The sequence below is a fragment of the Telmatherina bonti genome (genome assembly GCF_933228915.1).
Source record: "Telmatherina bonti genome assembly, chromosome: 6".
Taxonomy (NCBI): Eukaryota; Metazoa; Chordata; class Actinopteri; order Atheriniformes; family Telmatherinidae; genus Telmatherina; species Telmatherina bonti.
This window is the reverse complement of record NC_136624.1, coordinates 35,641,892-35,669,019: the sequence shown is the minus strand read 5'-3', so window position 1 is coordinate 35,669,019 and position 27,128 is coordinate 35,641,892. Positions and strand designations below refer to the sequence as shown.

At 37.2% G+C, this 27,128-nt stretch overlaps 4 protein-coding genes across 4 annotated transcripts; 2 read left to right on the top strand and 2 right to left on the bottom strand.

Moving 5' to 3' along the window:
* Positions 1–4,435: 4,435 nt before the first annotated feature.
* On the bottom strand, positions 4,436–5,491 carry LOC306756661 (calcium/calmodulin-dependent protein kinase II inhibitor 2-like; the record flags this gene model as incomplete). The annotated part of the gene is made up of 2 exons (XM_079241482.1): positions 4,436–4,509; positions 5,323–5,491. The coding sequence occupies 2 exons, from the start codon at positions 5,489–5,491 to the stop codon at positions 4,436–4,438; spliced, it is 243 nt and encodes an 80-aa protein (XP_079097608.1).
* A 2,667-nt stretch (positions 5,492–8,158) lies between these two features.
* LOC306757184 (trypsin) lies at positions 8,159–19,420 on the bottom strand (the record flags this gene model as incomplete). Its single annotated transcript, XM_079242148.1, has 7 exons — positions 8,159–8,332; positions 9,774–10,040; positions 10,291–10,432; positions 12,464–12,623; positions 14,543–14,554; positions 18,605–18,723; positions 19,374–19,420. The coding sequence occupies 7 exons, from the start codon at positions 19,418–19,420 to the stop codon at positions 8,159–8,161; spliced, it is 921 nt and encodes a 306-aa protein (XP_079098274.1).
* An 842-nt stretch (positions 19,421–20,262) lies between these two features.
* Positions 20,263–24,255, top strand: LOC306757183 (serine protease 1-like; the record flags this gene model as incomplete). The annotated part of the gene is made up of 5 exons (XM_079242147.1): positions 20,263–20,323; positions 20,809–20,959; positions 21,118–21,259; positions 21,968–22,225; positions 24,106–24,255. The coding sequence occupies 5 exons, from the start codon at positions 20,263–20,265 to the stop codon at positions 24,253–24,255; spliced, it is 762 nt and encodes a 253-aa protein (XP_079098273.1).
* A 681-nt stretch (positions 24,256–24,936) lies between these two features.
* cdab (cytidine deaminase b) lies at positions 24,937–27,065 on the top strand (the record flags this gene model as incomplete). Its single annotated transcript, XM_079242146.1, has 4 exons — positions 24,937–25,117; positions 26,241–26,352; positions 26,669–26,726; positions 26,923–27,065. 4 exons carry the CDS (start codon positions 24,937–24,939, stop codon positions 27,043–27,045), a joined length of 474 nt encoding a protein of 157 aa, XP_079098272.1. The 3' UTR covers positions 27,046–27,065.
* Positions 27,066–27,128: the final 63 nt, after the last annotated feature.

Genomic DNA, 27,128 nt, shown 5'->3' with positions numbered 1-27,128 from the left:
GAGAGGGGATCTCTTCAGGAATATATTCAGAAAGTTTTCTAACTTGCTTAATACCTTGTCCCATTGTTATTGGGCAAAAATGTTTTTAAATTTCCAAATTGCATCAGGTTTATTCTGATGTTCATTTAGAAAATTCTGATGGTACATTTTGTGATGAAGATGACACCAAGGTTCCCGCTGATAGCTCACTGGTTCATTTGTGTCCTGGTGGGGGTGCATTTAAAAGTACACTGCCACTCCAGAAGGCTTTAGATTTGCTTCTCTAGGTTTTTGGGCTCAGAAAGCTCAGTTGTACCACAACCTTTCTGATGTAAAACAACCACAAAGTTTCTAGCCCTGTAAATGGGCATTGTTACATAAGTTTTGCAACTTTTACCACAAGGGATTCAATATCTGGTGATTGTTCATGATTAAAAAATGTTTTTAGCAATGATTCTAAACAACCTAAGAAAATAAAGAATGGTCTAAAAGCAGGAGCGTTATCAGAGCTCTGTAATTATTAGGGTTGCCCAAATATTTGCATCATGATTTTTTGTTCCTTTTTATTTAATTTACGCACATTTCATAGGACAATCAAGCCACATTATGATTAGAGGGTACTGTTTTTTACAGTAACACAATTGATTATATGCATGGTTTTTATATGATAAAAAAAAGTTATCCCACAAATCTATATCTATATCTTTTCAATCATACCCACCACTTTCCATTAATCTGAGTTTTTTTATCTGATTTTTTTTTTTATCTGATTGAACACATCAAGATTTTTATTGTCTTTTCTTGCTAAAGTCCTGAATTTAAAAGTGGTCAACAAGTTCTCAATTGGTAAATGCCAGGGGAAAAGGAAAGCCAGGTTATCTTTGGGGCTCTTTTTAACAGCAAAGCACTGGAGTACTTAGACGCATTGTCCTGCATTATGATCAAGCCCTTATTGAATACTGTGGACTCCTTCCTGTAACACTGCTTGAATAAAATGAACTTACAGGAACATGGCAACGTGTCTGTCAGACCAGCCAGCTCATGCTTAATGATAGGAGTGCTTAAGGACCCATCCTTCATCTTAACAGGTAGAGCTTTGTATCTATCGGTGATTCAGACACCGGTCCATCCATTACATGGTGCTGTATTCACGTAATTTTAAATGATGCATTTGCCGCATCATCCTTTTCTTTGTTTACCAAATGTGACGCTACACAGCAACCCCATCAACACTTTCATAGAAGGTGCTCATGTGTGCTTGATTTACATTTTATGATTAGTGTTCCGTATTTTTACTCAGTATTAATCCTACCTTTGCTCTTTTGTTGGTTTTTATCTAAATTTTTCCTTGAAATTATAAGTTAGGACACTTCCTCAATTGTTTGGTCTAAAACAAACCAAAAAGCTGTTTTACACCAGGAATGTTTTATAGAAGTACAATTACTTAAATAGAAAAACTGGAATGCTGCATGTAATTCTTTCTGCTTATTTAGCTATCTGCCAGGGTTCAAACGTGGCACCTGCTTCTTTTCACTTTATTGTCACATTTTCAGAAATGCAGCGTAATTTTTGTAAATTATGCATCTTCAATTCAGCAACTCAAAACCTGATCTTCTTTTCCCAGCTTTTCCAACACATGTTGTCAATTGATGTTGTCACAACTTAATGAGTCACAGGTGTTTCTGACATTGTAGGTGTGACTAACAACAGGTGCTCACCACTTGGATTGCTGGTCTATCTGTTGGAAACACTGCCACTACAGGAGAAGGAGATACTTTTTTAAAAATGTGACGCAATACCAAATGGGAAAGCGTTAAACAAAATAAAAGATGTTCTGAACTATCAACTTGACTAAAAAGTCAATCAAATGCTGTCTACATGCAGCACTAATATCAGCTTTAAATTGAACTTATTTGAAACCTTAAGTTCTCGTGAAGGGATTCGTAATGTGTCAAGTTTTTCTTGCCCATGAGAGAGCATTTTACTCATCAAACCCCATCGATTCATTTATGTGAGAATATTTATGTTAAGACCAAGTAGCATAAAACTTAGCCCAGTTACCACACCCAGCTACTGCTGCATCTCTTTGGATTAAAGGATCTACCACACAGACAATCATAAACCATTACTCCCCAAATCTAACATCCTCTGATCCTGTGTGAGCGGACCGACTGTTGCAGCAGAGGCACCGCTGCCATGGTTGACTGTCGTCTTGAAAGAAGGGACTATTTTGGCAGGATAATGCGGTCACGCCACTGAGTGAATAGGAGGTCTTCAGAGAAGAGGTTAGAGATAAGAAAATGGAGAACATTCCATTAAAGATAGCGATGGTATCAAGCTGAAGCACGGGGAAGACTATTCTACACCGAAACCCACCGCAGCACCCATCGAGAGCAAGGTGCATCTGTTACCATGGTACCCAGCACAGGCAGCCCCTTTCATGTCTGTCAGGATGAAGAGGGATATAAGCAATATGTTGCTCTCGCCTGCAGTAGAGCTGAAATAGACATATGAGGACTTATATGCGTGTGTGTTTAGAGCTACATGTATGTTCCCAGCACACAGCCAGGAAGCCCTGGTTTAAGATGCTGTATGCTGACGGAGGCTCGTCACACAACATGAATCATTTAGTCAACACAGCAGAGCTGGAAATGTCACATCTCATTAGTGTTCCTCATGCCTGGGTGGCGGTGGAGTTAAAGGAAGAAGTTGATTAAAGAGAGAAGCTGAGATTTTCAATGCAAACAGACATTTATTGCATTGGGAAGCAGTGTTATACATTTTCCCCACAATATCATTTGCAGTACTGTAGCACTTAATGAGATTATAGTCTGTTGTGCAACTGTTTGAGCCTGGTGGCTCCTCAGGACGGAGTATGCATTTCAGATTCTCGATGGGATTATTTGTTCATCGTTCTGCCCATTTCGGTTTTCTCCCATGTCTGATCTTTCCAAAGAGTGGGATGCTACTTCCTCACAGTGGACAATGCTGACTTTACCTTCCTTGGCAGCCAAATAGGCAATACAATAACAGAAGAAACTGTACAAGGAACATTTCCAAAAGTAAGCCAGACTACCTGCTACTGTCTTCATCTTTCTGATACAAAACTATATTTTTTTTTATGCTCTTGCTACAGTTTTAAAACAGTTTTATGAATAAAAGCAACATCAAATACATCATTCCTTGTTGTAAACCACAGTCAACACTAACAGTAAATAGTACGTTATATCATAATCTTTATTACAAGATATTAGGCCACTGTACAAATCAGTGAGAATTGTACAGTACACGCAGAATTAAGACTGTTTCTCGAGGTTTGTCATTCAAAGCTGTATACGAGGTGCTTCAAGAATACACAAGAGTTTCAGAATTGCTGCCATGCATGCATGAGTTTATATTTGCCATGCATGAGTTGGTATTTAAGTGTTTTACGAAAAGAGCCCTAAAAAAATAGCGACCCAACTAAACAACTCAACGAGTAAATGTATAAAGCACGAAAAAGAACAAGTAGTCCGGTACAGTATATCCCTCATGAGTTTTGGCACACACAATAATGCACAATGCAATATAAATAGTTTTATCAATAGGGTGTTTACAGTCAAGTTACAGTATCAACCAATCCAGGTAAAAGCCTGGGAAGCTTACAAACAGGTGGGAAGTACACCGTTTATAAATGACTCTTTAGCTGCAAAGTATGGTAACAAAAAACAGGCAACATCCAGAATTATTAAGTGAAAAATAATATCACTCTCATTTGCTCAAAGTTTTTTTCTCACATACAAAAACCCCCCCCACTTCCTTAGGCCTTAGGTCACTGCAAAAGACATGTTCCCAAGGATCAATAATAAATAAAGTCTTCAACACAGAACAAATCAGTTTACCGATTCTTACTTTGTCCAAGAAAATATGGGCTACACTTTCCATATTTACAAACTCTGTTTTTCATTTGCGCTCGATCAAAATAAAGAGCAGAAAGAATGGTACCATAAGTTTGATTGAGAAGATAGGAGAAGTGTGTGCTTTAGTTTTTATATTAGATTTACTTCTGTATCCTGTCCCTGATTTCTGCATTTCGACAGCATTGCCTCCTTCCTTCACCTCACCCCTCCCTCGCCCCCCTCGCCTCCTCCCTTGAAGTCTTCTCCTTGGATTGGATTTATGGCGAAACCCTGTAATTGAGGGTGTGTGTAGGTTGTGTGTGTGTCTGCGTGCATGTGTGTGTGTGTTTGTGCTGAGGGGGGTCCACCTGGGGGTCTCCTTTGCTGCCATCTATCACCCCTGCCAGTGTGTGTGTCATCTGGCCGGTCATGACTGGGAGAGGAGGGCGTGGAAGTTCTGCCTGCTGCCACATGAGAGAAAGTGCTTATATACAGTGTCTTTGGATTAAAACTGCTAAATATCGCCATAAAAAAATTTCAAGAGTGTCTTTTGGGGAGGGGGTGGTGAGCCAAGCGCTCTAAGCCTCTGCCGAGGTCTTCTCTGTTCCATTTTTCAGTGCTTCGTCGTCGCCATTCTCATCCTCGATCACAACTGTGGATGACAGGGGAGGGAGAATTAATGAGAGAAGTGGTGTTGGGTGGGTGTGTGTGTGGGTTGGGGGGGATTCATCTTGGTGTGCCGTCTTGAAAATTCACCATCAACTGACAGCAAAGCTTTAAAGCCCAGAACCATTAGTACAGAGCTGTATGAGCAGAAATGACATGTGCATGCATGAGAGAGCAAGCCAGTGCAGAGAGAGCTGTATGAGTGCAACTGTGCACCTCTCTGCTTCAGATGCACATTTGCAGATGTGCATGTGTATAGACGCCTCTGCTGTGTACCTACAGGTGCAGCTCTTACATGTCTGCCTGTTTGCCATGTTTGTTCATGCTCTACTGTACATGGAATTGTGTGTGCAACTACAGGTGAATCTCTTTTGTAAGGTTTTTTTTTTTTTTTATGGGAATGAATGTACAGGAAAACAAACAGCCAGTCTGATCTTATCATGCAAATACATAAATCAAAATGATCCAGCATATAAAAACTCAATCATAACATGCATTCTGTTGGTAGGAGTACACACCGCATAACTCTGCTAAGCAACATTCAAACGGCAATAAATAGCACGCACTGTGCATCCAACTTATGTTGCAATGCGAATAGAATAATAAAAGCAATCACGCACATCACACACGCATTGCCATCAGCATACTTCATCCCTGATCTTGCATCTTACTGAAAACCATGGCAAGGCATTACTGCTGGTTAAACATGGGAAATATCCTCGAGTCTGGTGCTCTAGTAACCAAAGTGCGCATTCACCACATCACCATATAAACGAAAACGCCTTAATTATATAATTACCACGTTTGCTCCTGCCTATTTGTCCGAGTTTCGGCGGACGTTTATTCTGTGAGCCATTGAAGAAGTTGTTGGTGTCTTGAAGACGACAGGTAAAGGATAGGTGTCCCTCGTCGCCCTCATTTCCATAATGACTCATTTTTTCTTCGTTGAAAGGCAGTACTTCCGACATCTCCAAATGCGTCTTTATCACCAAGGCGCACCAGCTGAAATGTATCGTCGCCAAGCTTGAACGTGGTTTTTCTGTGACAAACAAACCCCCCCCCCCCCCCCCCAAAAAAAAGGAAAAGGAAAAGGGAAAAAAGAGGAAAAGAACAAAAGCAATACGCTGGCACGACCTAGCCCTTTCTGTTTACCCCGAAGACACGTGTCTGTCTCCGTTGGTACGCACCAGAAATAACAGTATAAATGAAAATGGACTCAGTTTCTCCGCTCTTGAGGCTTCGGCAACATTATGATGAGGAAAAAATCCAGAGGTTTTGTTTTTCCAGATAAAACAATCTCTCAGTGCGTATTGCTTTGGAAATGGAGGCGCGCGTACTACAGAACCGTGATGCGCCCGCTGCTTTCGTGCGGCTCAGCCCGTCGCACGGAAAATCTAAGGAAGAAATGCAAATTGAGGAGCGATGCAAAACACGGATCCCGGGGAGACCTGGCGAGGTAGCTGCACGGGGGTTTTCTGGTGCAGCCCAGAGGCGTCCAGTTGGAGTGGTGGGTACGACCAATGCTCCGCACTCTGGGGGTCTTGATGTAAAAGATTAAATGCCGACTCTGAAATTAAGAGATGTACTTAAATGTGCACCAAATAGCATGGGCACGATAAAAAGGAAGGTTTTTGCGCCACCACAAGACGAATCAGAGACATTAAATAATCGAGCTTCCTTTCACAAATGTTCGGATGCGTCTGCCTTGATGGGTTTGGAGGAGGATGAGTCTCCATCAAGTCAGACCTCACCGGAGGGTGGCAGTGTTTTCATAGGCTGGGGTGTGACATTTGGCCCCATGGCGCACTTTCGCTTCCTACTCTCTTTTTAATGCTTTTTTTTTCTTTTGTGATTTTTTTTCTTACTTCATCTCCTAATTTTTCTTCTTATTCTCAGTGTATCTATGCCTCATACCTTCTGCATCTGAAATGCGCTACATTGCCTAAATAATAAATAATGTTTTCACCAGTTTCTGGAGAGATGGGTTGTTTGAAAAACAGCATAAAGTTGTGTTTTAAATGTGAAACCTTGATAAGACCGGACAAAGTCTCAGGCTTTTGAAACAAATGTATATTCCCATTGAAACATGAACCAACACTGAATGCCCGAAATGTGATGTATGCTCATTACAAATGTGACATCCCACTGCTTATCCTATTTCAAAATATACATACTGATGAATCAATTCTTGTATTTGAGGGTGAAAAAACATGTTAATATTGAAATATTACAGTAGGTGAAATATGTCCTGATCACATGGTAACTGGCTTGTTGAAGCTTCCTTGTTTATATCTTTTGAACAACAAAGGGATGTCTTACACAACAGGTATAAGCATGAGGTAATAGGCATAGGTAATCCATTCTCATAAAATTCAGAATAAATAATTACACGCACAATGAAAAGGCAGGTGATATCTGAGCCTGAAGCAGAGCTAATTTACTCAGGTTGTCGACTATTCACAGAGGAGGTGCAGTTATGGCACACCTACTCCCTTAGGATTTAAAGTGGCCATGAATTTATCCCAACATTCCCACAGTGGAATACTGTGGGACTGGTTTGACTGGGAATAAAAAGAAAAAGATAAGACTCAGATTAAAACACAGCTAAATCATGATCATTTATTGAATTATTTACGTGTAGATTTAAAACACCTTACTTTACCCCAAATTTCCCCAATGCATTATATATATACATTATATATCTATATCTATATCTATCTATATATATCTATATCTATATATATATATATCTATATATATATATATATATATATATATATATATATATATATATATATATATATATATATATATATATATATATATATATATATATATATATATATGTATATATATATATACATATATATATATATATATATATATATATATATATATATGTATATATATATATACATATATATATACATATATACATATATATATATATACATATATATATATATACATATATATATATATATATATATATATATATGTATATATATGTATATATATATATACATATATACATATATATATACATATATATATATATATATACATATATATATATATATATATATATATATATATATATATATATATATATATATATATATATATATGTATATATATATATATATGTATATATATATGTATACATATATATATATGTATATATGTATACATATATATATATATATATATATATATATATATATATATATATATATATTTTTTTTTTTTTTTTTTTTTTTTTTTTTTTTTTTTTCTTCATGTTTGAAGCATTCAAGCAACAAAGCTCACAAATCTATTTTCTACATCAACTCTAAATCATTCTTTAAAAGGGTAATTTCCTAAAGGTTGTGACATTTACTGGAATTAAATTAGTAGGAATATAAATTGCATACTATAGTGAAACCTACAATTACTGTAGCTGACACACAGACCTGTGCTAGCACTAGATAATGTCAAGAGTACGAGATAGATTGCTATTCTACTTATATTCAAGAACAATCAGAGCCATGTTTCAGAGACAGCACGGCAGGTTGATTCATACCAGCTTATATGCTTTTAAATAAATGACCCATTTCTGGCACAAATGTCAGGTTTCATTATTTGTTCAGAAAGCATCATCTGTATCTGGAACAGCGGAGGTATGACCCATAGATGGTTTGATCTATCCAACGGCGGAATCTGGACACAGCCGTGTAGACTCCGGGAAACTTTGCATCACCGCATCCGTTGCCCCATGAAACCACACCGTAGACCCGTCCTCTGCACACCAACGGTCCACCAGAGTCTCCCTGTGAACACAAGACCACACCTTCTATCAGTTACCATGCCTTAATATAAAAAAGCTTTCAGTTTCATGTAATGTTGAGTCTGAGTGGTGCCTTGCAGGCAACCGTTTCAAGAAGCATTTGTTAATCCAGAGGGTTGGATGTCTGAGCTATAAAGGTTACTTGTTTGTTGTGCATCTGAGACAAAACATGGAAATATTATACAGTTGTAACTTAAAACGTATCAGCGTACTATTTTCAAAATGCAATTACATAAAGTCAGTGAATCCTTTATGTTATTGCATAAAAAAAACCTAGTATTTGATATGTTAGGTGTTGCAAAGCAGAAAACATGCCCTGTTTTGATGATTTACTATATATGAAATAAATTTTCAACTACAACAACCTGCAATGTGGACATGACAGCTATGAATAGTCATCTGTTAATTATTCATGCCTATGTTTCACATGTGAAATATTAATGTCTTTTTTTATGTAGAAAAGATCAATATTTCACAGCAGAGCAGAGACACAAAGTCTTCAAGCTGACCAAATGTGGTTAAGTGTTCAATTCCCATCAGTGCTTTGTTTCATAGATTCAAATCTTTGAGAACATTTAAAATCCCTTGGAAAGTCCTCCACTGTTGCGTTAAATATAGCACATTTTAATTAGTCACTCACTTCTTTACCTAAGGCAAAATATAGCCTACTGGTATATCACACATTGAATTTCATTTAATTTTTTTTCTCACACCAACAAAGCTGAGAAACAACTCTGTCTCTCTCTTCTGACTGTACAAAAGATAAATATAAGTATATATTTGTTTGCAGCTATAAATGAGTTTATCTCAAGACTACAGTCAAGTTCTCAGCACTGTTGCTAATTTTAGCAGAGGTGTATAAAGTAGAAGTTGAAGTAAAAATAAAGTAGAAGTCCTGTCATGTTTTTGGATCTAACTGTGCATTTAGAATAGGTGTTTCCCTAACAGGCTCATCTACCTGCAGTGGAGCTGAGCTGATTAAATTCACCTGGTTTAGTGGTTGGAAAGAGCTGCTGGACATGACTTCTACTCTTTACTTCTACTTTATACACCTCTGTATTTTAGTGATGCCTTACCATCTCTGTATTCACGTAGATCTTGAAGCTGGACTACCATCTGCTTCTTAAAAGCTTGTTGAACCTATACTAACATGATGTGGTCTATCTTCATACTGTCACAGGGATGATCTTCCTAAAACTGTTTTTACGGTTTTGCTCAAGATGCGAGAGAATTTAGACACAAACATCTGGTGCCACCTGATATGCATTGGGAAGCAAGGCCACGACCACGGAGATGTTATTTCAAAGTGTATTTAATGTCTTTTCAGCCATCAAACAATTATGTTTTTCACAATGAGTTATACTGGGTGGTGACACCTATTTACCGTACATGCTGTGGAATTGTTTGAAAAAGAAGTGCTGTACCTTACACGCATCTTTTCCTCCAGCTCGATGGCCGGCACAAATCATGTTTGCTGTGATGTTTCCGTTAAAGGAGTCGCTGCTGTTACATCTTGCGGTTGAAACAATGGGAACTGTGACTGTCCTGAGCGTGACAGGGAATTGGCCTCCACCCAAACTATTGTAGCCCCATCCCGACACCCGACACACATGGCCTTCGACCACACCTGTCCCCTGTCTGGGAAGTGGCGCCAGTGACACAAATTTGTTCAGGACCATGGGGGCCCGCAACTAGATAGAAAGTAAGAGGACAGGGTACATGTGATTACTACGAGCTGGTTAACAATAACCAAAATAACCAATTTGCACTGTTTGGTCTCACAGCCTTCAGCATCTCTTTACAGCATCAGAAAGCCTTTTTTTTTTACATTAAACATTGTAAACTATCTGATAGATGCTGAACAGACAATGTTGTCAGCTATTATCATTTCATTTTAAAGATAAACTGTACAGCTGAATCCATTCACGTTTACTGCAGTACCTTAATCAGCATGATGTCGGCATTGTTGGTGCTCCTGTTGTACAGTGGATGGACAACCAGCCTGTGAGGTTTAGCATACTGCTCTGTACCCTCGAAGATATTTACTTTGTAGTCACCTGCCACTATCATCATCTGATCTGCCCTAAAACACAATGCATACTCATTTTAGATCCTGTGAACCAAGAGATCAGACAGAGAATAGATGATTGGCTGGAGATGGGATTATTAGCTTTTAAATTGGTTTTGGAGAAAAGCTGTGAATGTGTACAAGCAGCCGTGACTGAATTGCTCTCCTCAATCAGGAACAATGACTTACTGTAAGCCAGCAGAGCTCAGACTGTAAAACAGTTTTCTGGATCCAGAGAACATCACACTTTACTGTCTTTCCATTTAACCCTCCCACACTGCACCAAGGTCACCTGACACAGCTGTATCTGTGTGCTGCTTGACATCCAAATGGTGGCCTTGTTGTGACATTACCTATCTCTGCCAGAGCAGATATTTCCTTTGAGGCATCTGTTGGGGCCATCTGCTCACATCATGCCAAGTTGGGCTTCATTCTGTGACTTCTAGTCCACAAGAAAAATACCAGAGGAATGTAACTTACAGTTTCAGAGACATTTTTTTTTTTTACCCTAAGGAAAGTTTTAACATCAGGTTATATTTTATATTAATTTGGCGGGTGATACTGTAGATGTTCATTTTAACCAACTCGTCGGTCTTACGGAAAGAGTTTAAACATCTCTATCTTAGTTTCTTATTTTCTTATTCTTTATCCTAGTAATTCACATTATAGTCAAAGACCTTAATGATTCATTTTTCAGAAGTTGTCAATCTGGGGGTTGGGGCCCCCATGAGGATCACAACAGAATTTCAGGGGGTCACCAGATAATTGTTAAAAAAAAAAAAAAAAAAAAAAAAAAAAAAAAAAAAATAGAGCTTACATTTGTCAAATAAATTTGGGATTTTTTTTTTTTTTTTTTTTGTCAAAGCTGTCAAAGTTAAACAGTAAATGCAGAAATAAATCAGTGCATTTATTTTTAACACATTACCACATATACAACAAAATTAATACAGATGCCATATTAAAGGCCTGAATTTAGTGTGATCTCAGAGAGAGATTTAATGCAACATTTTAGAGTTGGATGTTTCATGGCAAATAACTAACAAGTCTAACACAACAACACTTCAACCACTTTTCTCACTTCCTGGTTGGGTTGGACAGAAATATTATCCCATTAAAATCAGAAAACAATCACAGTTGGACATGAAATACATTGTTTTTACAGGTTGCTGTGGTTAAACTATAATGAATGTGAGACTTAAGCAATTTCCTGGTTAGCTTTAGGCTATAACATCACTTGTAAAGAGTTATATATCAAAATGATAACTTGGAAGGGATCAGTGATGGAATATCGTTACAGCCAAAATACATTATTAAAACAACTAACTGTCACTGTCATGGATGCTATTAATGTTCCCTTCACATGGAGGTGCTCTCACCACCACGACAGGTCGCAAACTCTTTGGCTGTAACGATAATTTCCCTGCTTACACATCTGCAACTTGCAGAGGGGGGAGGAGGACTGTCTCCCTTGTTTTGTTGGAACGAAGGTGTTAAAGCAGCAGCACAGCTTGATAAACAAAATACATACAGATAATAATAATAATAATAATAATAATAATAATAATAATAATAATAATAATAATAATAATAATAATAATAATAATAATAATAAAGCTTTTATTTTATTTTTTAACATGGGCATTCAATAATAATTTTATGGCCAATCAAGCTGGGTTCTAATCACCCACTATGGTTATAATTCAAGAACTGATTTGAATGAAATAAACTCAATCAGGGTAAAAAAAAAAAAAAAAAGATTAAATATCAGAGTACACATTAATAAAAGGAAAAAGATGAGACTTTCTCAAGAAATTATTTTAATCTGTTTTTCCCATCATCCAGTGAAGACAGAGCTATTGTTGCTTTGTAGTTTTCCAGTTTTCTTGTAGGACTTTGCTCTTGTCAGTGTGATAGGGGCGCATTAATCACACTTTCAAAAACAGGCAAATTATAAAACAAAATTAAAAAGCAGACTTATATAAGGTAGGTCTTTAATTTAATTCAGTCAGATTTTATTTGATTTGATTTGACTTACTGCGTTCTTACCCGATGTTGCAGTGTGCCGCAGTCAGAACCCAGTATCTGTGGACTAGTGATCCACCACAGAAGTGTTGGCCGCTGGTGCTCTGCAGTGACACAATGTATTTGATAGAGTTTGGTGCAGCAGTATAACCACCCACTATACGGCTCTGCATGAGGACACGACCTGCATGGAGACATCAACACAAGAACATAAGACTCACAAGGCATGCAAGGCCACATTTTGTGTAGACTGCTGATGGAATCTGAAAAGCTTTTTCAGTTCTGATCAACAAGGAATAGACAGTTGTTCTCAGTCAGTACTAATAAAGCTGATCGTCAGTGGACTTAAAAAAACCACTGGTAAGTATATCAATCAGACTTAAAATGTCCGCGCGATAAAACAAGGTCAGCCTTGAGTGGCGTAAGGAGAAATGTAACGATTCAGCCCTCCTGATCCCACCCATGTCATTTACTTGGCTTTACAATTAGTGGATTTCTGTCACCCAGAAGGTCATTGTGTGATAAAGTTAATGTAACTCAGCCTGCGTGACCCTTCACTGTCACCACCTCGCTTTAGTTTTCGAAACATTAGAGCGGCGACCCCTCCTGTCTTAGGCAACAGCTAAGCTATAGTACCCTGACCTTGGGGTACACCTGACCACACCATGGTGGAAACAGTGAGGACCGTTTCCTACAAACAGCTTCATATGTGGGTGTTAATACAGCCTAACAGCACACAATGGTTTCTAGTGAATACTTTTGGACTGGAAGGTTTCTTCTGGCTGAAAATGGCATGAACAGGTGAAAAAAAAAGCTATAAATATTTAAACATGTGTTTTTGCAAAAATGAGCATCAAATTGATTATCAATAGCATTACCTACAAGCTTCTTGTTTGTCTTTTAGCTACTGCTTTATCAAATTGTCTGAATATTTAGGGTCCATTGGTGATTTTTGGCCATGTTTTCCTCCAGTGTTCCTGATGTTCTCTGAGGTTGTTAGTTATTTTACTCCAGGCTATCCTGATAAATTAGAACACCAGGTAGCAACATCTCAAGGGAGCACCCCAGGGGACGCCACACAACGCCGTTTTCTGTGGACAACCACCAAGACAGACCTGTTTTTCCAAGGAAAAATCTTGTCTTTCCTTTTCTTTATGTTTTACAGTATTTTGAACAGTTTTTTTTTTTTTTTAGTCATCCATTCATAAAACACATTGGTGCCTCTTTTTCTGTTTATAAACACAACACATGCAGTGCTTTTCTTCTGACTTGCATACAATCACACAGCATTGGTCACATTAGGGGCCAAGTTGAGCTCAGTGCCTTGTCCAGGTCCACTTCAACAAGTGGAGGAGCTTGGGATTGAACTGCTATTGACCTGAATAAAAGGAAAAGAATTCACCCTCAAGAACACTATAGTAAGGGTCAAGCATGACAGAACTGTGATGATTTTTTTTCTATTATAATCAGTTTTGTTTTTTGTTCCAGTCAGCGGAACAGAAAACCTTGTTGAGGTTAAAGCAACATTAAATCCCTTTAGGAAGCCATAAGGCTACTTCCAAAACCTTCCAACTACATAGTGACAGGAAAACTGGAGCAGAAAACTCTGAAAACTATAAATCTGCTGCGCCTTATCTTTCTAAACCTCTTGCACTGCTAAAGCACTGCTAGTGAAATCAGCTAAAACACCTCATTCTGACTTTTCTTTGTCTCAGTCTACTGTGATAATGCTTATCAAATATTCATTTTTCTCTATAACTAACTGCTGTCCACAGATTTCCTGAGATCGTTTCCATTTCCGACATGTATCTAAGTTCAAATCCAAACTCTTGACAGGTCTTACAATTATAACCTTTTCTGTTGAAACTTGTAATTCAAATTACTCTTGCAAATAAAAGTAACTAGTCCACATTTTTTATTTTTGTCAGTCTTACGTTTTTTAAAGTCCCAATTAAAATATTTGTACGTTAATAACATTTTTACCACGTCATTGAAATGTTCCATTGGGGAACTGAAGCCAGTAATACTCTTCTATGCCCTCATATGAAAAAATATGTAATTTTATCTTGCAGAACATGAGAGTTGCTAGTCTGCCGTCCTCACCTGGCACGACATCTGAGATGACACAAACCATCAACATTGGCACTGTGGGAAGATATAAAACTACACACCTTCAGACTTTCCTCTATTAATCCTGGCACACTCCAAAAGCAGCTCATCTGTTGTTTCTGTTTGTACTTTTCACCTGACGGCTCATCATTTTATGCAGAATTGTGAATAGATCGAGGTTTCATTGAAGCTACATTTGTTTCTCATTTTGCTACATCAGAGCACCTGTAGGTGGATGTTCCCACTTTGTGGTTGGATCTAAAAGGCTAAAAAACTAAGCAAAATAAAACAAAAAAAAAAACAATAGCCATTGGCCTTTTGGGTAACTGGGATGGGAGGGGTAATGCAGTACCCCAGTATCTTCAAATCTGAGGCAAGGATTTGAGAGTAGCGGTGATACTTCTCTGTAATGATGCTTCTATGCTCCTGGAGCAAAGTACCACAGTGCCTATGTGCAGCAGAACATCTCACAGTGTTCAGATTCCTCCAGTAAACTGCTACGCTCCACACGGCATATGTGTTCAGTTTTTCTATTTAAAAAAGTAACAAAAGTTTCTCTTCTTTTTAATTCTTATTGTGTATTAAACAAATGAGATATCTGATGTAATCTGAGCCGTGCACGGAGACTTTGTTTGGCTATTTTGTTACTCCTCTTTCAGTGTGCATGTTCTCTATCATGTAAAAGTATTCCTTTAAAAATATCTTGTCCTTTCAAATTAGGAAGAATTTTAAGCTAAAAGGCAGAAAAATAAAACAAAATAATGTACTCACTGTGGACTGTTGTTAGATCCAGGAGAATGAGACATACACACAGCAGCAGGCTCATCATGGCAGGGCAAGTTTGGGGCTGTTATCACACACCATGCCAGAGACAGAACTACTGCAACCACACAACCAGCATCCTCTACGCCTCCCTGCTGACCTGGACTATGAATTCACTCCTCTCCAGCAACAGAAGGAGTCAGTCATACCAACCTTTATCCTCAAGTTTCCTGCAGAATTTTTTCATTGCTCATCATGTAGCAGTGCGGTCCAACACTGTGGCACTGATTGAGAAGGAAAGAGAGAAGAGAAAGGAACAAAGTTCACATTCAGAAAGTATCTACTATCAGAAATCTGTCTTCTGACCCTCCTGACTTGTTGAAGGGCCTTAAGTTGTTGCCATGGTAACACTGGGTACTGTGCAGAGCAGGTTCATCTATACTGTATCAGCAGACTCTGTTTCATCACGCAGACTTATCCCTGTTGAAATGTCTGAATGGCCTACAGTGAGTCTATTTGTTTCTCTGTGTGTGTGTGTGTGTGTGTGTGTGTGTGTGTGTGTGTGTGTGTGTGTGTGCGTGCACATGTTTTAACCGTGTATTAAATATCCTCAACACAAGTGCCTCTGCATGAGTCAGCAAGTATCACTGAATCAATGTCAACAACATTGACATCTCATTGTTATCAGTACAACAATCATGGCGACAATGATAATGATGACGATGACGACGATGATGATGACGATGATGATCGTGAACCCTTTGGCAAATCAACATCATCCATACCAGGGGAATGGGAATTTCGCCTGACCTCCTCTGTCCCACATTTGCAGGAGGTTGAATAATTGATGTTTCACCCTGCAGAAGGGGAGAAATGGTTCTGTGTGGCCTCCCACTGTCAGGTATTTCTTTGACCGACACCCCACGGACCCCACAACACACTAAAGTTGTAACCAAAGCATTTTGCAAAACAAAACAATAAATAAAAATGAAATTATTTTCAACTTCCTTTTCTCCCACAAAGGAATAGCCTTCAGCGGCAAAAGTTAAAAAAAAAAAAGTCAAAGTTTGCAGGAATAATCAGTCTGCAGCTTTAACTTTTCTCAGCTGGTTCTCTAATGCTGCTTTATTGTATGGAGCTGCCCATGTTTGGTGTGTGTAGGTTATCAAATAAAAGTAAATACTTTTGTTTTATGATAAAGCATAATTCATAGATGAAAAATGCTACAGTGTTAATGATTAATGCCACGTTTATGCAAAAGATGAGGCAACTCATACTGTACACACATAAAAATGTGTTATAGTGACCAGTATGTAGTTCACTGTAGTATTGCATTAACTGTCAGCCAGAAACATTGGTGCCTGCTGGTAAAATAAGGTTCTTGATGATTCGGCACTGATGACAGCTACGCAGCCTTATACAACTAGATTTTGTTGCTGCAAGTAATCTGCAAAACTTTCAGCTGAAGGTCTAAACATAAAATCAGCTCAAAGCTCAAAACTCGTGGGACTCTTTGGGTAGGCTGGACAATATTATTATTTTTATTATTATCATCATCGTCATCATTATCATTATTATTATTATCATTACCTCTGCAGAGGCGGTTATGTTTTTACCAGTGTTTATCTGTTTGTTTGTCTGTTTGTTTATGTTCAAGATAACTCAAGAAGTTATTAACAGGTTTTTATTAAATTTTCAGGAGTTGTTGGAAATGTGAAAAGGAAGAACTGATTAAACTTTGGTGGTAATCTGGGTCACAAACTGAATCAAGGAGTTTTTAAATATTGTTTTTTAACATTGTAAGATAGGGCCATTTTCAACATTTGTGCACGTACCTCCAACAAAAATGGCCGGAGCACTTAGGAAAAAAATACAGGACAAGTTTCCAACAGCTTGTAAAATATATTGAATATTGATCCAGGTATAGGAATCATTCCGGATACTATGATCCAGAATATAAAAAATAGAGAGCCTTTGGAATTTTAATCATAGTAAGAGAACAAATAATTACAATATGAGAAAAACTTTGGCCCTCTATGGAGGTTTGTGTTCTCTGAGGGCTTTTCTAGTTATTATTATTATTATCAGTAGTAGTAGTAGTAGTAGTAGCAATTTATTTAACCAGGCAGATTAATTAAAAACTAATCTCATTTACAATGATGACCTGAGGCTTGTGGTGATTATTTTGAAGACTGAGGGGAAAAAAAATAGACCTTTAATGTGTCATTTCATCTGGAGACATTTTTATTTGCACATCGACCACTTTTCACTTTAAATACAATAACACATGATTATAAATTACTTCTTTTTAACCCTTAAAGACTCAACCCATGAAAAGTCCAGTTTTTGAATACATATAAACTAAAACTAAAAAATAATAATAATATATATAATATATACATACATATATATATATATTAAGAAATATTTATAATTTGTTACCATGTTATATGTCAAAATTCTCATAATGCAATCCTCAGCTTTCTGGTGTCCATTAAGGGGGGCAAAGCCAAGAATCATATTGTGTTCCACAGAATTTTGGGTAAATCTTTTTTTTACCATAAAGTGATGCTAAATGTCTCAGAAACTGTATGTATCATATACATCATGCTGGGCTCCTATGAGTTAAACTAATTTCCATGTGAACATGAATGGATTACATAAACCAGTGATTACCAGCCTCTTTTCCCTAATGACCCTCTTCACGCATCTGACAAATAAATGAAATAGTGCAAAGTTAATGCTGACAGGTTCCTGAAATACTGATTCCATTTGAATGAAGCATCCAAGTGATAAAAAACAAACAATGCACTCACCTCAACCTGTCTCTTTGTGGACATGAGCTTAATTTAAATCACACTGGCTCTGAACAGTCAAAGCCTGTTCCTCTTTGAGGGATCCCAGTTTGGAACGGCTGATCCTGTTTCTGAAAAGATGTATTGATGGAAGCTTCAATCTCATTTTGATGAAATATTCACTGAATTCATTTGCTTTAATACTTCCGCGTTGTCTCTTTTTAATAGTTCAGTTCTCTGTTTATTTGTAACAATTACATGTAAACAAACAACACACAGTAACTCTTGTTTATGAATCAAAGGACTTTCACCATTTTCACCATTTTCACCACTTAGAACATGCTGTTCTAAGACTCACCACATGTACTTTTGCTCAAGGCTTCTTCTTTACTATTTCTGTCACAAACACACACACCCACACACACACCCACACACACACACACACACACACACACACACAAGGCACAAAAGCATCCTGTTCGTCACAACAACTTTGCACCTGAGGGAAAGCCACGCATGTTATCACCTTTCACCTTCACAGGTGGACTGACACCTTGGGAATTGCAGACTGTATGGAGGCTGCGAGTTACAAACCAAACATCCCCATGGGTGGGAACTCTGAATGGAAAAAAAAAGAGATGAAAGTGCTGGGAACCTAAATGAGAGTGACACCCGGGAGACGGATAAAGCTGAGTAGCAGGAGATACACTACAGCGTATCTCTGCTGGATCAGACTCATCAATACAGCCCAGAGTAAAACTCTGATCTGCAACTTTTTTCTTTTATTCTTATGTTTTCTTTAAGTATGACTGTTTTTTTTAGTCAATGTAAGGGAAAAGATGCGTTCAAAATCACATAAACTAATTTTGCGCTCTTTATAACATGTACAGTTTCTAAAAGGTTTTTCTTTGAGTATAGAAGAAATGGTGTTTTGCTATGAGACATCTCAGGTTAATAAAACACCAGAGGGCAAATATATCACACTCCTTTTGTCCTGCTCTCTGTACCATCATTGGATATACTAACAGTGTGTCTTACAAGTATAATCTATCATTTCTCTGGCTTGTTGGGTTTCATCTCTGTACAGCTTTACTTTGTCTGCAGCACTGGACAAAGAGCTGATGCTGTGAGAACAAAGGGCCTTGGAAAAAAAAAAGGTGTAATGAAAGAGAAGTCTTTTTTATGTACTGGGTCACATTCTCTCCTTTCTGCATGTTACAGACACTTTAATAATGGTGGGGAAGCAAAAGAAGGACAGGCGTGCGTACAGTATAAAAGCATCCTGAGAGTTCTCAAACTTCTCCTGGAACTTCATCTGTTTAAGATCATTGTAGAGTGTGAATGCTAGACTGGGGTGAACTCTTGCTGTTGACAAGGTGAGGCAGTTTTGTATGCAGTGGTTTCATATGGGAGCTAAGTTCTAGAAATGTTGGGGTTTTGTTTTATAAAATATGTAAACCATTTGATTTAAACTTCGACTGTCTCTGGAATCTCATTTTGAGGATGTATGAAAGTCATTCTTTGCAATTATAGACTACAGTTCAGGGAAAAACAGGATTTTTTTAACGCTAGATGAGAAAAGACAGATTTGGAAGGCTACAGAAGGGCGGTGGGAAATCTTGATTTTGTTTTCCATCATTTGACAGTTTGACATCTTATGATAAACCAATAATATGAAGGTTATTAAAAACAAAAGTTATTTTATATGAACATGATAAGCATCGCTTAAAGATTTATGGCCTCTGAGGAAACTTGTAGTCATAACTGATTATTAACTGATTATTAATTAAACATTAATTAATTCCTCATGTATAAGGCTAATGTTTGGTTATTTTGTAGGCCTTACAGACAGTAAGGTTTTTCCTGCAGTAAATAAATATGTAAACAAATACTGAATATTATCTGGCAAAACCTGTAACTGACAATGAAGGACAGCTGTCACCTTTTTAATCAGCATGGATGAGAAGGAGTTCATTTAATATTATTATTATGATTATTTTTATGATGATGATGATGATTATTATTATTATTATTATTGTTGTTGTTGTTATTATTATTATTATTATTATTATTATTATTATTATTATTATTATTATTATTATTAATAAGTAAAACGGACTGTGATTGTATTTGTATATCTCTATCATAGCTGCTATGATGAAACTGGCTCCATCTGGTCATTTCTTCCTGTTTGGCCTGCTCATTATTGACCTGACAGGTGAGGAATATAATTGTAATCTTATTTACGTGCTTGCTCAGGATGAGAGATTGAGTTGGATCCTCCAACTCAATCTGTTGGTTTCCTTATAGAGGCTATTATGAATTGGCTTTCATTATGTTTTTTCTCTGTCTGTAAAGCGTCTTGAGATGGCATTGCTGTGATTTGATGCTATATAAATAAAGTTGAATTGAATTTAATTGAATTGAATTTATTTATTTATTTATTTATTTATTTATTTATTTATTTTTAACTTGTATTGGTCTTCCATGTTTGCAGAAGCTATTTTTTACTCACCATGTTATAATCTTGTCTTTGCTCTTAACTCTGCTTCTTTGTGTTTCCACCTAGTTGCATTGTTTTAAGCACTTTGACTTAGTTTTGTCTAGAAAATTAGATATAAATAAAGTTTGATTGGATTGGAATAAATGTTGTCATTCTGTCACATTAAAGTTAATTGTATGCTATGTCTCCATGTGTTTTAGGCACATTTGGGAGCAGAATTATTGGGGGTGAAGTGGTAAAGCCTTATTCTATCAAGTATCAAGCCTCTCTCACGTACAGAGAATCCCACTTCTGTGGAGGAACCCTGGTCCACCCACAGTGGGTGGTGTCTGCCGCCCACTGCTGGAGGCCGTAAGTTACTGCACTTTTACAGCTCATTGCACATACTGATTCACTGATCATGCATTAAGGCTAATAATATTCATTTAAAGCTGTGATAAACATATGAAAATGAAATACGATTTTGTTTAAAAAAAAATAATACTATTTTCAATTTATTCCTCTTGTAGGAGTCAAATGATACAAGTGGTTCTTGGTCGACACAGCCTTGTCAAGCTGGAAGGATTTGAGCAGATCTTCAATGTCTCATTAATCATCAAACACTACCAGTACCATTACTGGATGCTTGACAATGACATCATGCTGCTTAAGGTAAGGAACAACGGTGAGAATATATCACAGGGTTGTTTTCTGTTGCAAGAAATGAACGCTTACTGATCTCATGAATTATGGATTATGGGCATTTGGGTTACTGGTCCAAAGTGTCGCTAAGTCATAATTTTCAAAACAGCAGTGGGGCAGAGTATAATACAGAATACATTTTTATTTGCAATATTGCTGGAGCATCTCTAAGATGGTTTATAATATGTCACCAAAAACTGAGATTACACTTCCAGACTTGTTTTATGTACTAACCAGGATATTTGCAGAGGCAGACTTGCAGAGGGGGGCTTTGTTACCAGTTCTGGTTTATCACTGGCCAGAATAGTGGTTGACTTCAGTAAGGGTACTGCCTTCAGCTACAAGTGTGTTTAGCCTCTGGCAACTGATCAGTGGTCTTAATTTTGTCCTTTACTGTGCCATATTACTGCACTGGCAATACTTGAACATAATAATACTTCTTATATTCCTCTACATACTCAACTGAAACTTCTTCATCTCCCCACAGTAGTATTCTATTTCATATATCATACTTACCAAGATAAACTGTTTAGAGTTTTACTAGTATTACAATGAAAGAAAGTAACTCTAGTGTGACTTACGGGGTGTTTTATGAAATGTTGAACAGAATAAGTACTATTCTGCTCTCAGTGCTGTTATGAATATGACTGACAGAAGAATGTGTTTTCTGTTGATCAGCTGGACCGCCCAGCAAACATCAATGCCATTGTGGAGCCGGTCCTTATGCCCGACGCGAGTTCACCCTCATTGGAAAACTTTGCTCGATGCACAGTCAGTGGCTGGGGTGTAACCTGGATCTATGGCCAAAGTCTGTCAAATGAACTGATGTCTGTAGATGTGAATTATTTCGCAAACTGCTGGAATTACTACTACTTCAGGATCACAAGCAACATGATCTGCGCTGGCTCTCTTACTGGTGGGAAAGACTCTTGTCAGGTGAGCCACAAAGTTTTGTGTGTGTTTGAAAGTGGGAAAATCATTGATATAATGTCAGAAGTGTGTATGTGTTAAAGCTGCTGAGTTACAGTGATTTAAATCTGAGTTTCTTCATCCTCTTCCTCGCTCACATGTGGAGTTTCTCGAGGCTCAGTTCTGGAGCATTATAAATGGGAGTGGACATTATAAATTTCCTCCAGAGCTATCCAGATTTAGATGCGTCAGTCTAGACAGTTGTCTAGACTAGAGCCCTTGGCTTGGTAATGCTAATAATAATTTTTTTAAAAAAAAATAATAAAAATAATAATGATAATAATATATATATATATATATATATATATATATATATATATATATATATATATATATATATATATATATATATATATATATATATATATATATATATATATATAGATGTATATATATATTGTAGCCCACTGTATGTGGGTAGTGACCAGTCCATCCAGCTATTAGCGGCTAGTAAAAATGCAAAAACACCTGTCAGCAGGAACTTTGTCTCTTTGTCTACCTCCATTAAATTCCTCTTTGTTGTAGAGCTAAACTCCAGTCCTCAAGGGCCAGTATCCTGCAGGTTTTTGTTGTCTCCATGCTCCAACACATCTGACTTAAATTCAGAAAAAGGTTGGAAAGAAACTGCTGGATCCATTTGATTTGAATCAGCTGTGTTGGTGGAGGAAAACAACAAAAACCTGCCAGATCCCAGCCCTCGAGGACCAGAGTTTGACACCCCTAGAGAGGACTGAGGTTAACTAACCACAAGCTTTTACATAAGGGGTGTCCAAAGTCGGTTCTCGATGGCCGCTGTCCTGCAGGTTTTCCATGTATCCCTGCTCCAACACACCTGGCTTCCATTAAATGGATCCAACAGCCAGTAATGTTCTGCACTATCACTTCTTCATTTGAGTCAGTTGTTTTGGAACAGGGATGCATGGAAAACCTGCAGGATTCTGGCCCTTGAGGGCTGGAGCTGGACACCCCTCGGTTCCAAACATATAAATAGAAATAAAGCGGAGGTGGAAATAAAATCAGCTTCAGACTCTCAGAGCTGGTAATTACATAATAATCAAATAATTCAAAGTAAAGCTAAACTATCTAAAAATAGACTTTTTGACTGTAACCAGAAAAAAAAAAAACATATTTTCTATTTTGTTAGACTTATTGCTTTTTTGAGCATCCTGGAGTCCAAGACAAACACAGCAGAAGCAACTTTATTCGTTTTAACCTTATAGAGCCAAACGTATCATATTTCATATACAAAGTTTCTGACATGTTTTGCATCACTTTATGGTAAATAGCTTGCTCAGAATCCTGCTGAACACAATCCAGTACTGGTCTTCTGGTCCTTAACCAATGCCAGAAAGCAGAAGATTGCACTATAATAATTCGGCATGCCACATGGTAATAATAAATGGCAAATATTTTATATTTTGGTAAATATTTTCCCCCCCCAAAAAGTAGTTTTTTGTTACATTTTGTTGAAGGGTCAAGTAAAGACCTCATATTCAATATTTTTCACTTTTCTTAACATTCTTTTTTTCATTGGTCAGGCTTTAAAGGGTTAAAGTCGTATTTTTGGCCATTTGATAAATTCACATTTCGATGATTTTCCTTGTAGCAGTGTGTGTGTCTCTCTTAAGGGACTAAATGGCATACTGCTCACCAATTATGTACTTTGTGCAATTGAAGGGCATGCATATGTTAAAATTTGTTCAACAGAGAAAAAAAATCACCATATTTTTCACTAAAAATGTTTTTTTGTTTTTTTTTTATAACATCACAATAAATTCCAGAGAGGAGATCACCCATAAAGGATTTTCACACTGTCAGCTTACCAACACTGTATTTTCCCTCCCCAGGGTGACTCAGGAGGACCGCTTGTCTGCAATGGGAAATTTGAAGGAATTGTGTCATGGGGCATCGGCTGTGGTTACGCTTTTTACCCTGGCGTCTACACCAAAGTCAGAAACTACATCTCATGGATTAACAGTGTCATCCAGAACAGTTAATGATTCCTTCACTCGCAGAGAAGTTTCCTGTCACAAATGTTTAAAAGGATCCTAAAGGAACCAAAGACCTTTGTGGGTTTGGTTTTATCTTTTTCTTTTACACTTCTCTATAAACTTGAATATATCTACAAAAAAGACATTATAAGGAGTTTAAAAAATGTTATACGGATTGACCAAGTCTGGCAGATTATACAACTAAATGAACTTTGTGTTTTGCAGTTATTTTAGAAATTATATTCAAAAGGATTCTTGATCTGAAAACATTTTTCTCATCAAAGGTTCAATTTCTTTGTTGACTATCAAAAAATAAACAAAAGCTACATGTATTTTCTCAAACTTGCTCAGTTGTTTTAGTTCATTTTGCTCACCTCGATTTACTCATTCCAAAAGAGGAACTTGTTTCACTTACATTCAGTTTCACCCGTCAGACAATAAAGTCAGTTATTGGTATGAGACATGCACACACCTCTCTTTTTTTGTATATTACTTCGGCTCAAAAATACTCATGACACTGCAGACATGAAAAATCACCTCCCTTCCTTCATGACGGCATGTTGACATCCCTAACAAATGATTGGCTGTGACTCTCCCCTTTCCCTCTGTTCCACTGACGTTTAAAAGCTGAGCTACAATAGACACATTCACTGACTCAAAACAACCTTACAAAGCCCAAGAGCAAGAATGGATGGATTGAAGTCCAGCTTGGGGGCTGTGCATATTGATGACCAAAGCTCCAAGTCCCAAGAATCAGTCAAAAAGCTGATTTGTCAGTCCCAGGAGGCAAAGAAGCAAGCATACTGTCCCTACAGCAAATTCAGAGTGGGAGCTGCTCTTTTGACCCACGACGACATCGTGTTTACAGGTGAGCTGCTTGTCACATTTTATATTAATAACTGAATTGATGTCATGAGGATACAATCTAGTTTTAGGATTAGCAGGAAATCTAAGTGATTGCTTACAAATGATCTGTTGAGTACAAATAGAAAATTATTGAATTTCTTGTTCATGCTTGAAGTTCATGCTACTTCTATGTTAATGATTACTTGACAGTTCCAATGACCTTAGACTGGACTTAGAGGAAAGTTCAGAGTAAAAAATATATGTTTGCATTTTTTTTTTTACATAAAGTGGCTCTTCGCTGCATCATTATTTTCATTAATCCAGTTTAATAAATGAAATCCCCTCTTTATAGATGGAGTAAAGTTACTTTTCCCGTGAGCTGAGACGTTCAGCCTTGGCTTCACTGTGTCTAATCACTCAAAAAGACTCCACCATCCTGTCAGAGTTGTTTGACTGTACAGAACAGGACATCACGTGTCTCTAAAGCCCAAAAGTGCAGGTGGGGCAAACAGCTGGTAAACAGCTGTGTCCAAAGAGGCAGATTAACTATCTGGCTAAACCAGAAGAGGTAAACAATCAGCCACTTTAACCAGTTAAACCTGATCTGGTCTTTCTGAAGATTGAAAAAGATTACAGACAAACTAACTTACAATAGAAGTTTCTGTTTCTTTTTAATAAAACAATAAGGACACTCTTGTTTTTTTATTTTCAAGTATTGCTCGAAGTTTGGACCTTAATGTTAAAAAATTAAAACAAAACTGTATTTTACTGTCAACATTAATATTTAGAAATTAGTTTTTACCTGAAGGTCATAAATGATATCTGTGCATGGAGTCTTTATCATGTCAAATGAGTTTTTAAAAAAAACAAAACACAATATATGAGGATATAAATTTCACAGTTCTCATCTGTTTTATTGCAATTTACTCATAGTAACTGACCAAAGATTTTTGATACTGAAAACATTTTCTGATGTCCAAAGACATCCATAGACACCAAAAACATTATTATGGAGTAAATACTTTACTTTGAGTATGTCTTTTTGGTTGTTATTTTCTGAAAATGTGGTTAGGACATAATGCAAACAGGCCTCATTGTGAAGAACATGCATTAAATGATTCCATATTTACTTGTGTCTGTGGCAGGTTGCAATGTAGAAAATGCATGCTACAATCTGGGAGTATGCGCTGAAAGAAATGCCATGGCAAAAGCAGTGTCTGAAGGCTACAAGTGTTTCAAGGCCATTGCAATTGCCAGGTAATGTGGACTTGGGTTTAAGAACATTTCAATCTGCAAAGTTCCCTGCAGTTCTCAGAACACCAACATCCTCACAGTCATAACTTGTGCACTTGTAAATCGCATGACTCACCACAGGCTGGTTTTCTTTTGCACAACACCTTACATCATGGAAATTTCCTACTTTACATTTGCCACACAAGCATTGTTTGTGGTTTGCCCAGAAAGCTAAAAGAGGTTTTATTATGCCAATTAAAGGAACTATTTGATTGAACTATGGGAACATAAGCATGTTTCTGCCTATAAAATCCTTCATGTTTCTGCTCATTCTTTCCAGTGACATGACCAACCAGTTCATCTCCCCATGTGGAGGCTGCAGGCAGTTCATGAGAGAGGTATCATCTCTTGATTGGTGCAGTGCTTTTTATTCTATTTGATACAGTAAAACACTTAGACATAAGTGTTACACTCATGATATACTCATGTTTCACAAGTCTGAGTAAGACATCAGCAAATGCTAGTTTCTTATTAACATGTGTCCAACATTGCTGCAGAGTGAATATTCTCCTTTCTTCCTTGTTTTATTTACAGTTTGGGTCCAACTGGGATGTTTACATGACAAAGGCTGATGGCTCATTTAGCAAGATGACTGTGGATGAGCTGCTACCCATCTCTTTTGGCCCTCAAGACTTGTTAAGGAAGAAAGAGACATAGCTTTAATGGGCAGAGACACATTCTCCCATCATGTTGTATTTTAATTCACTCTGATTTAGAATAATAAATTCTGGGAACAAAAA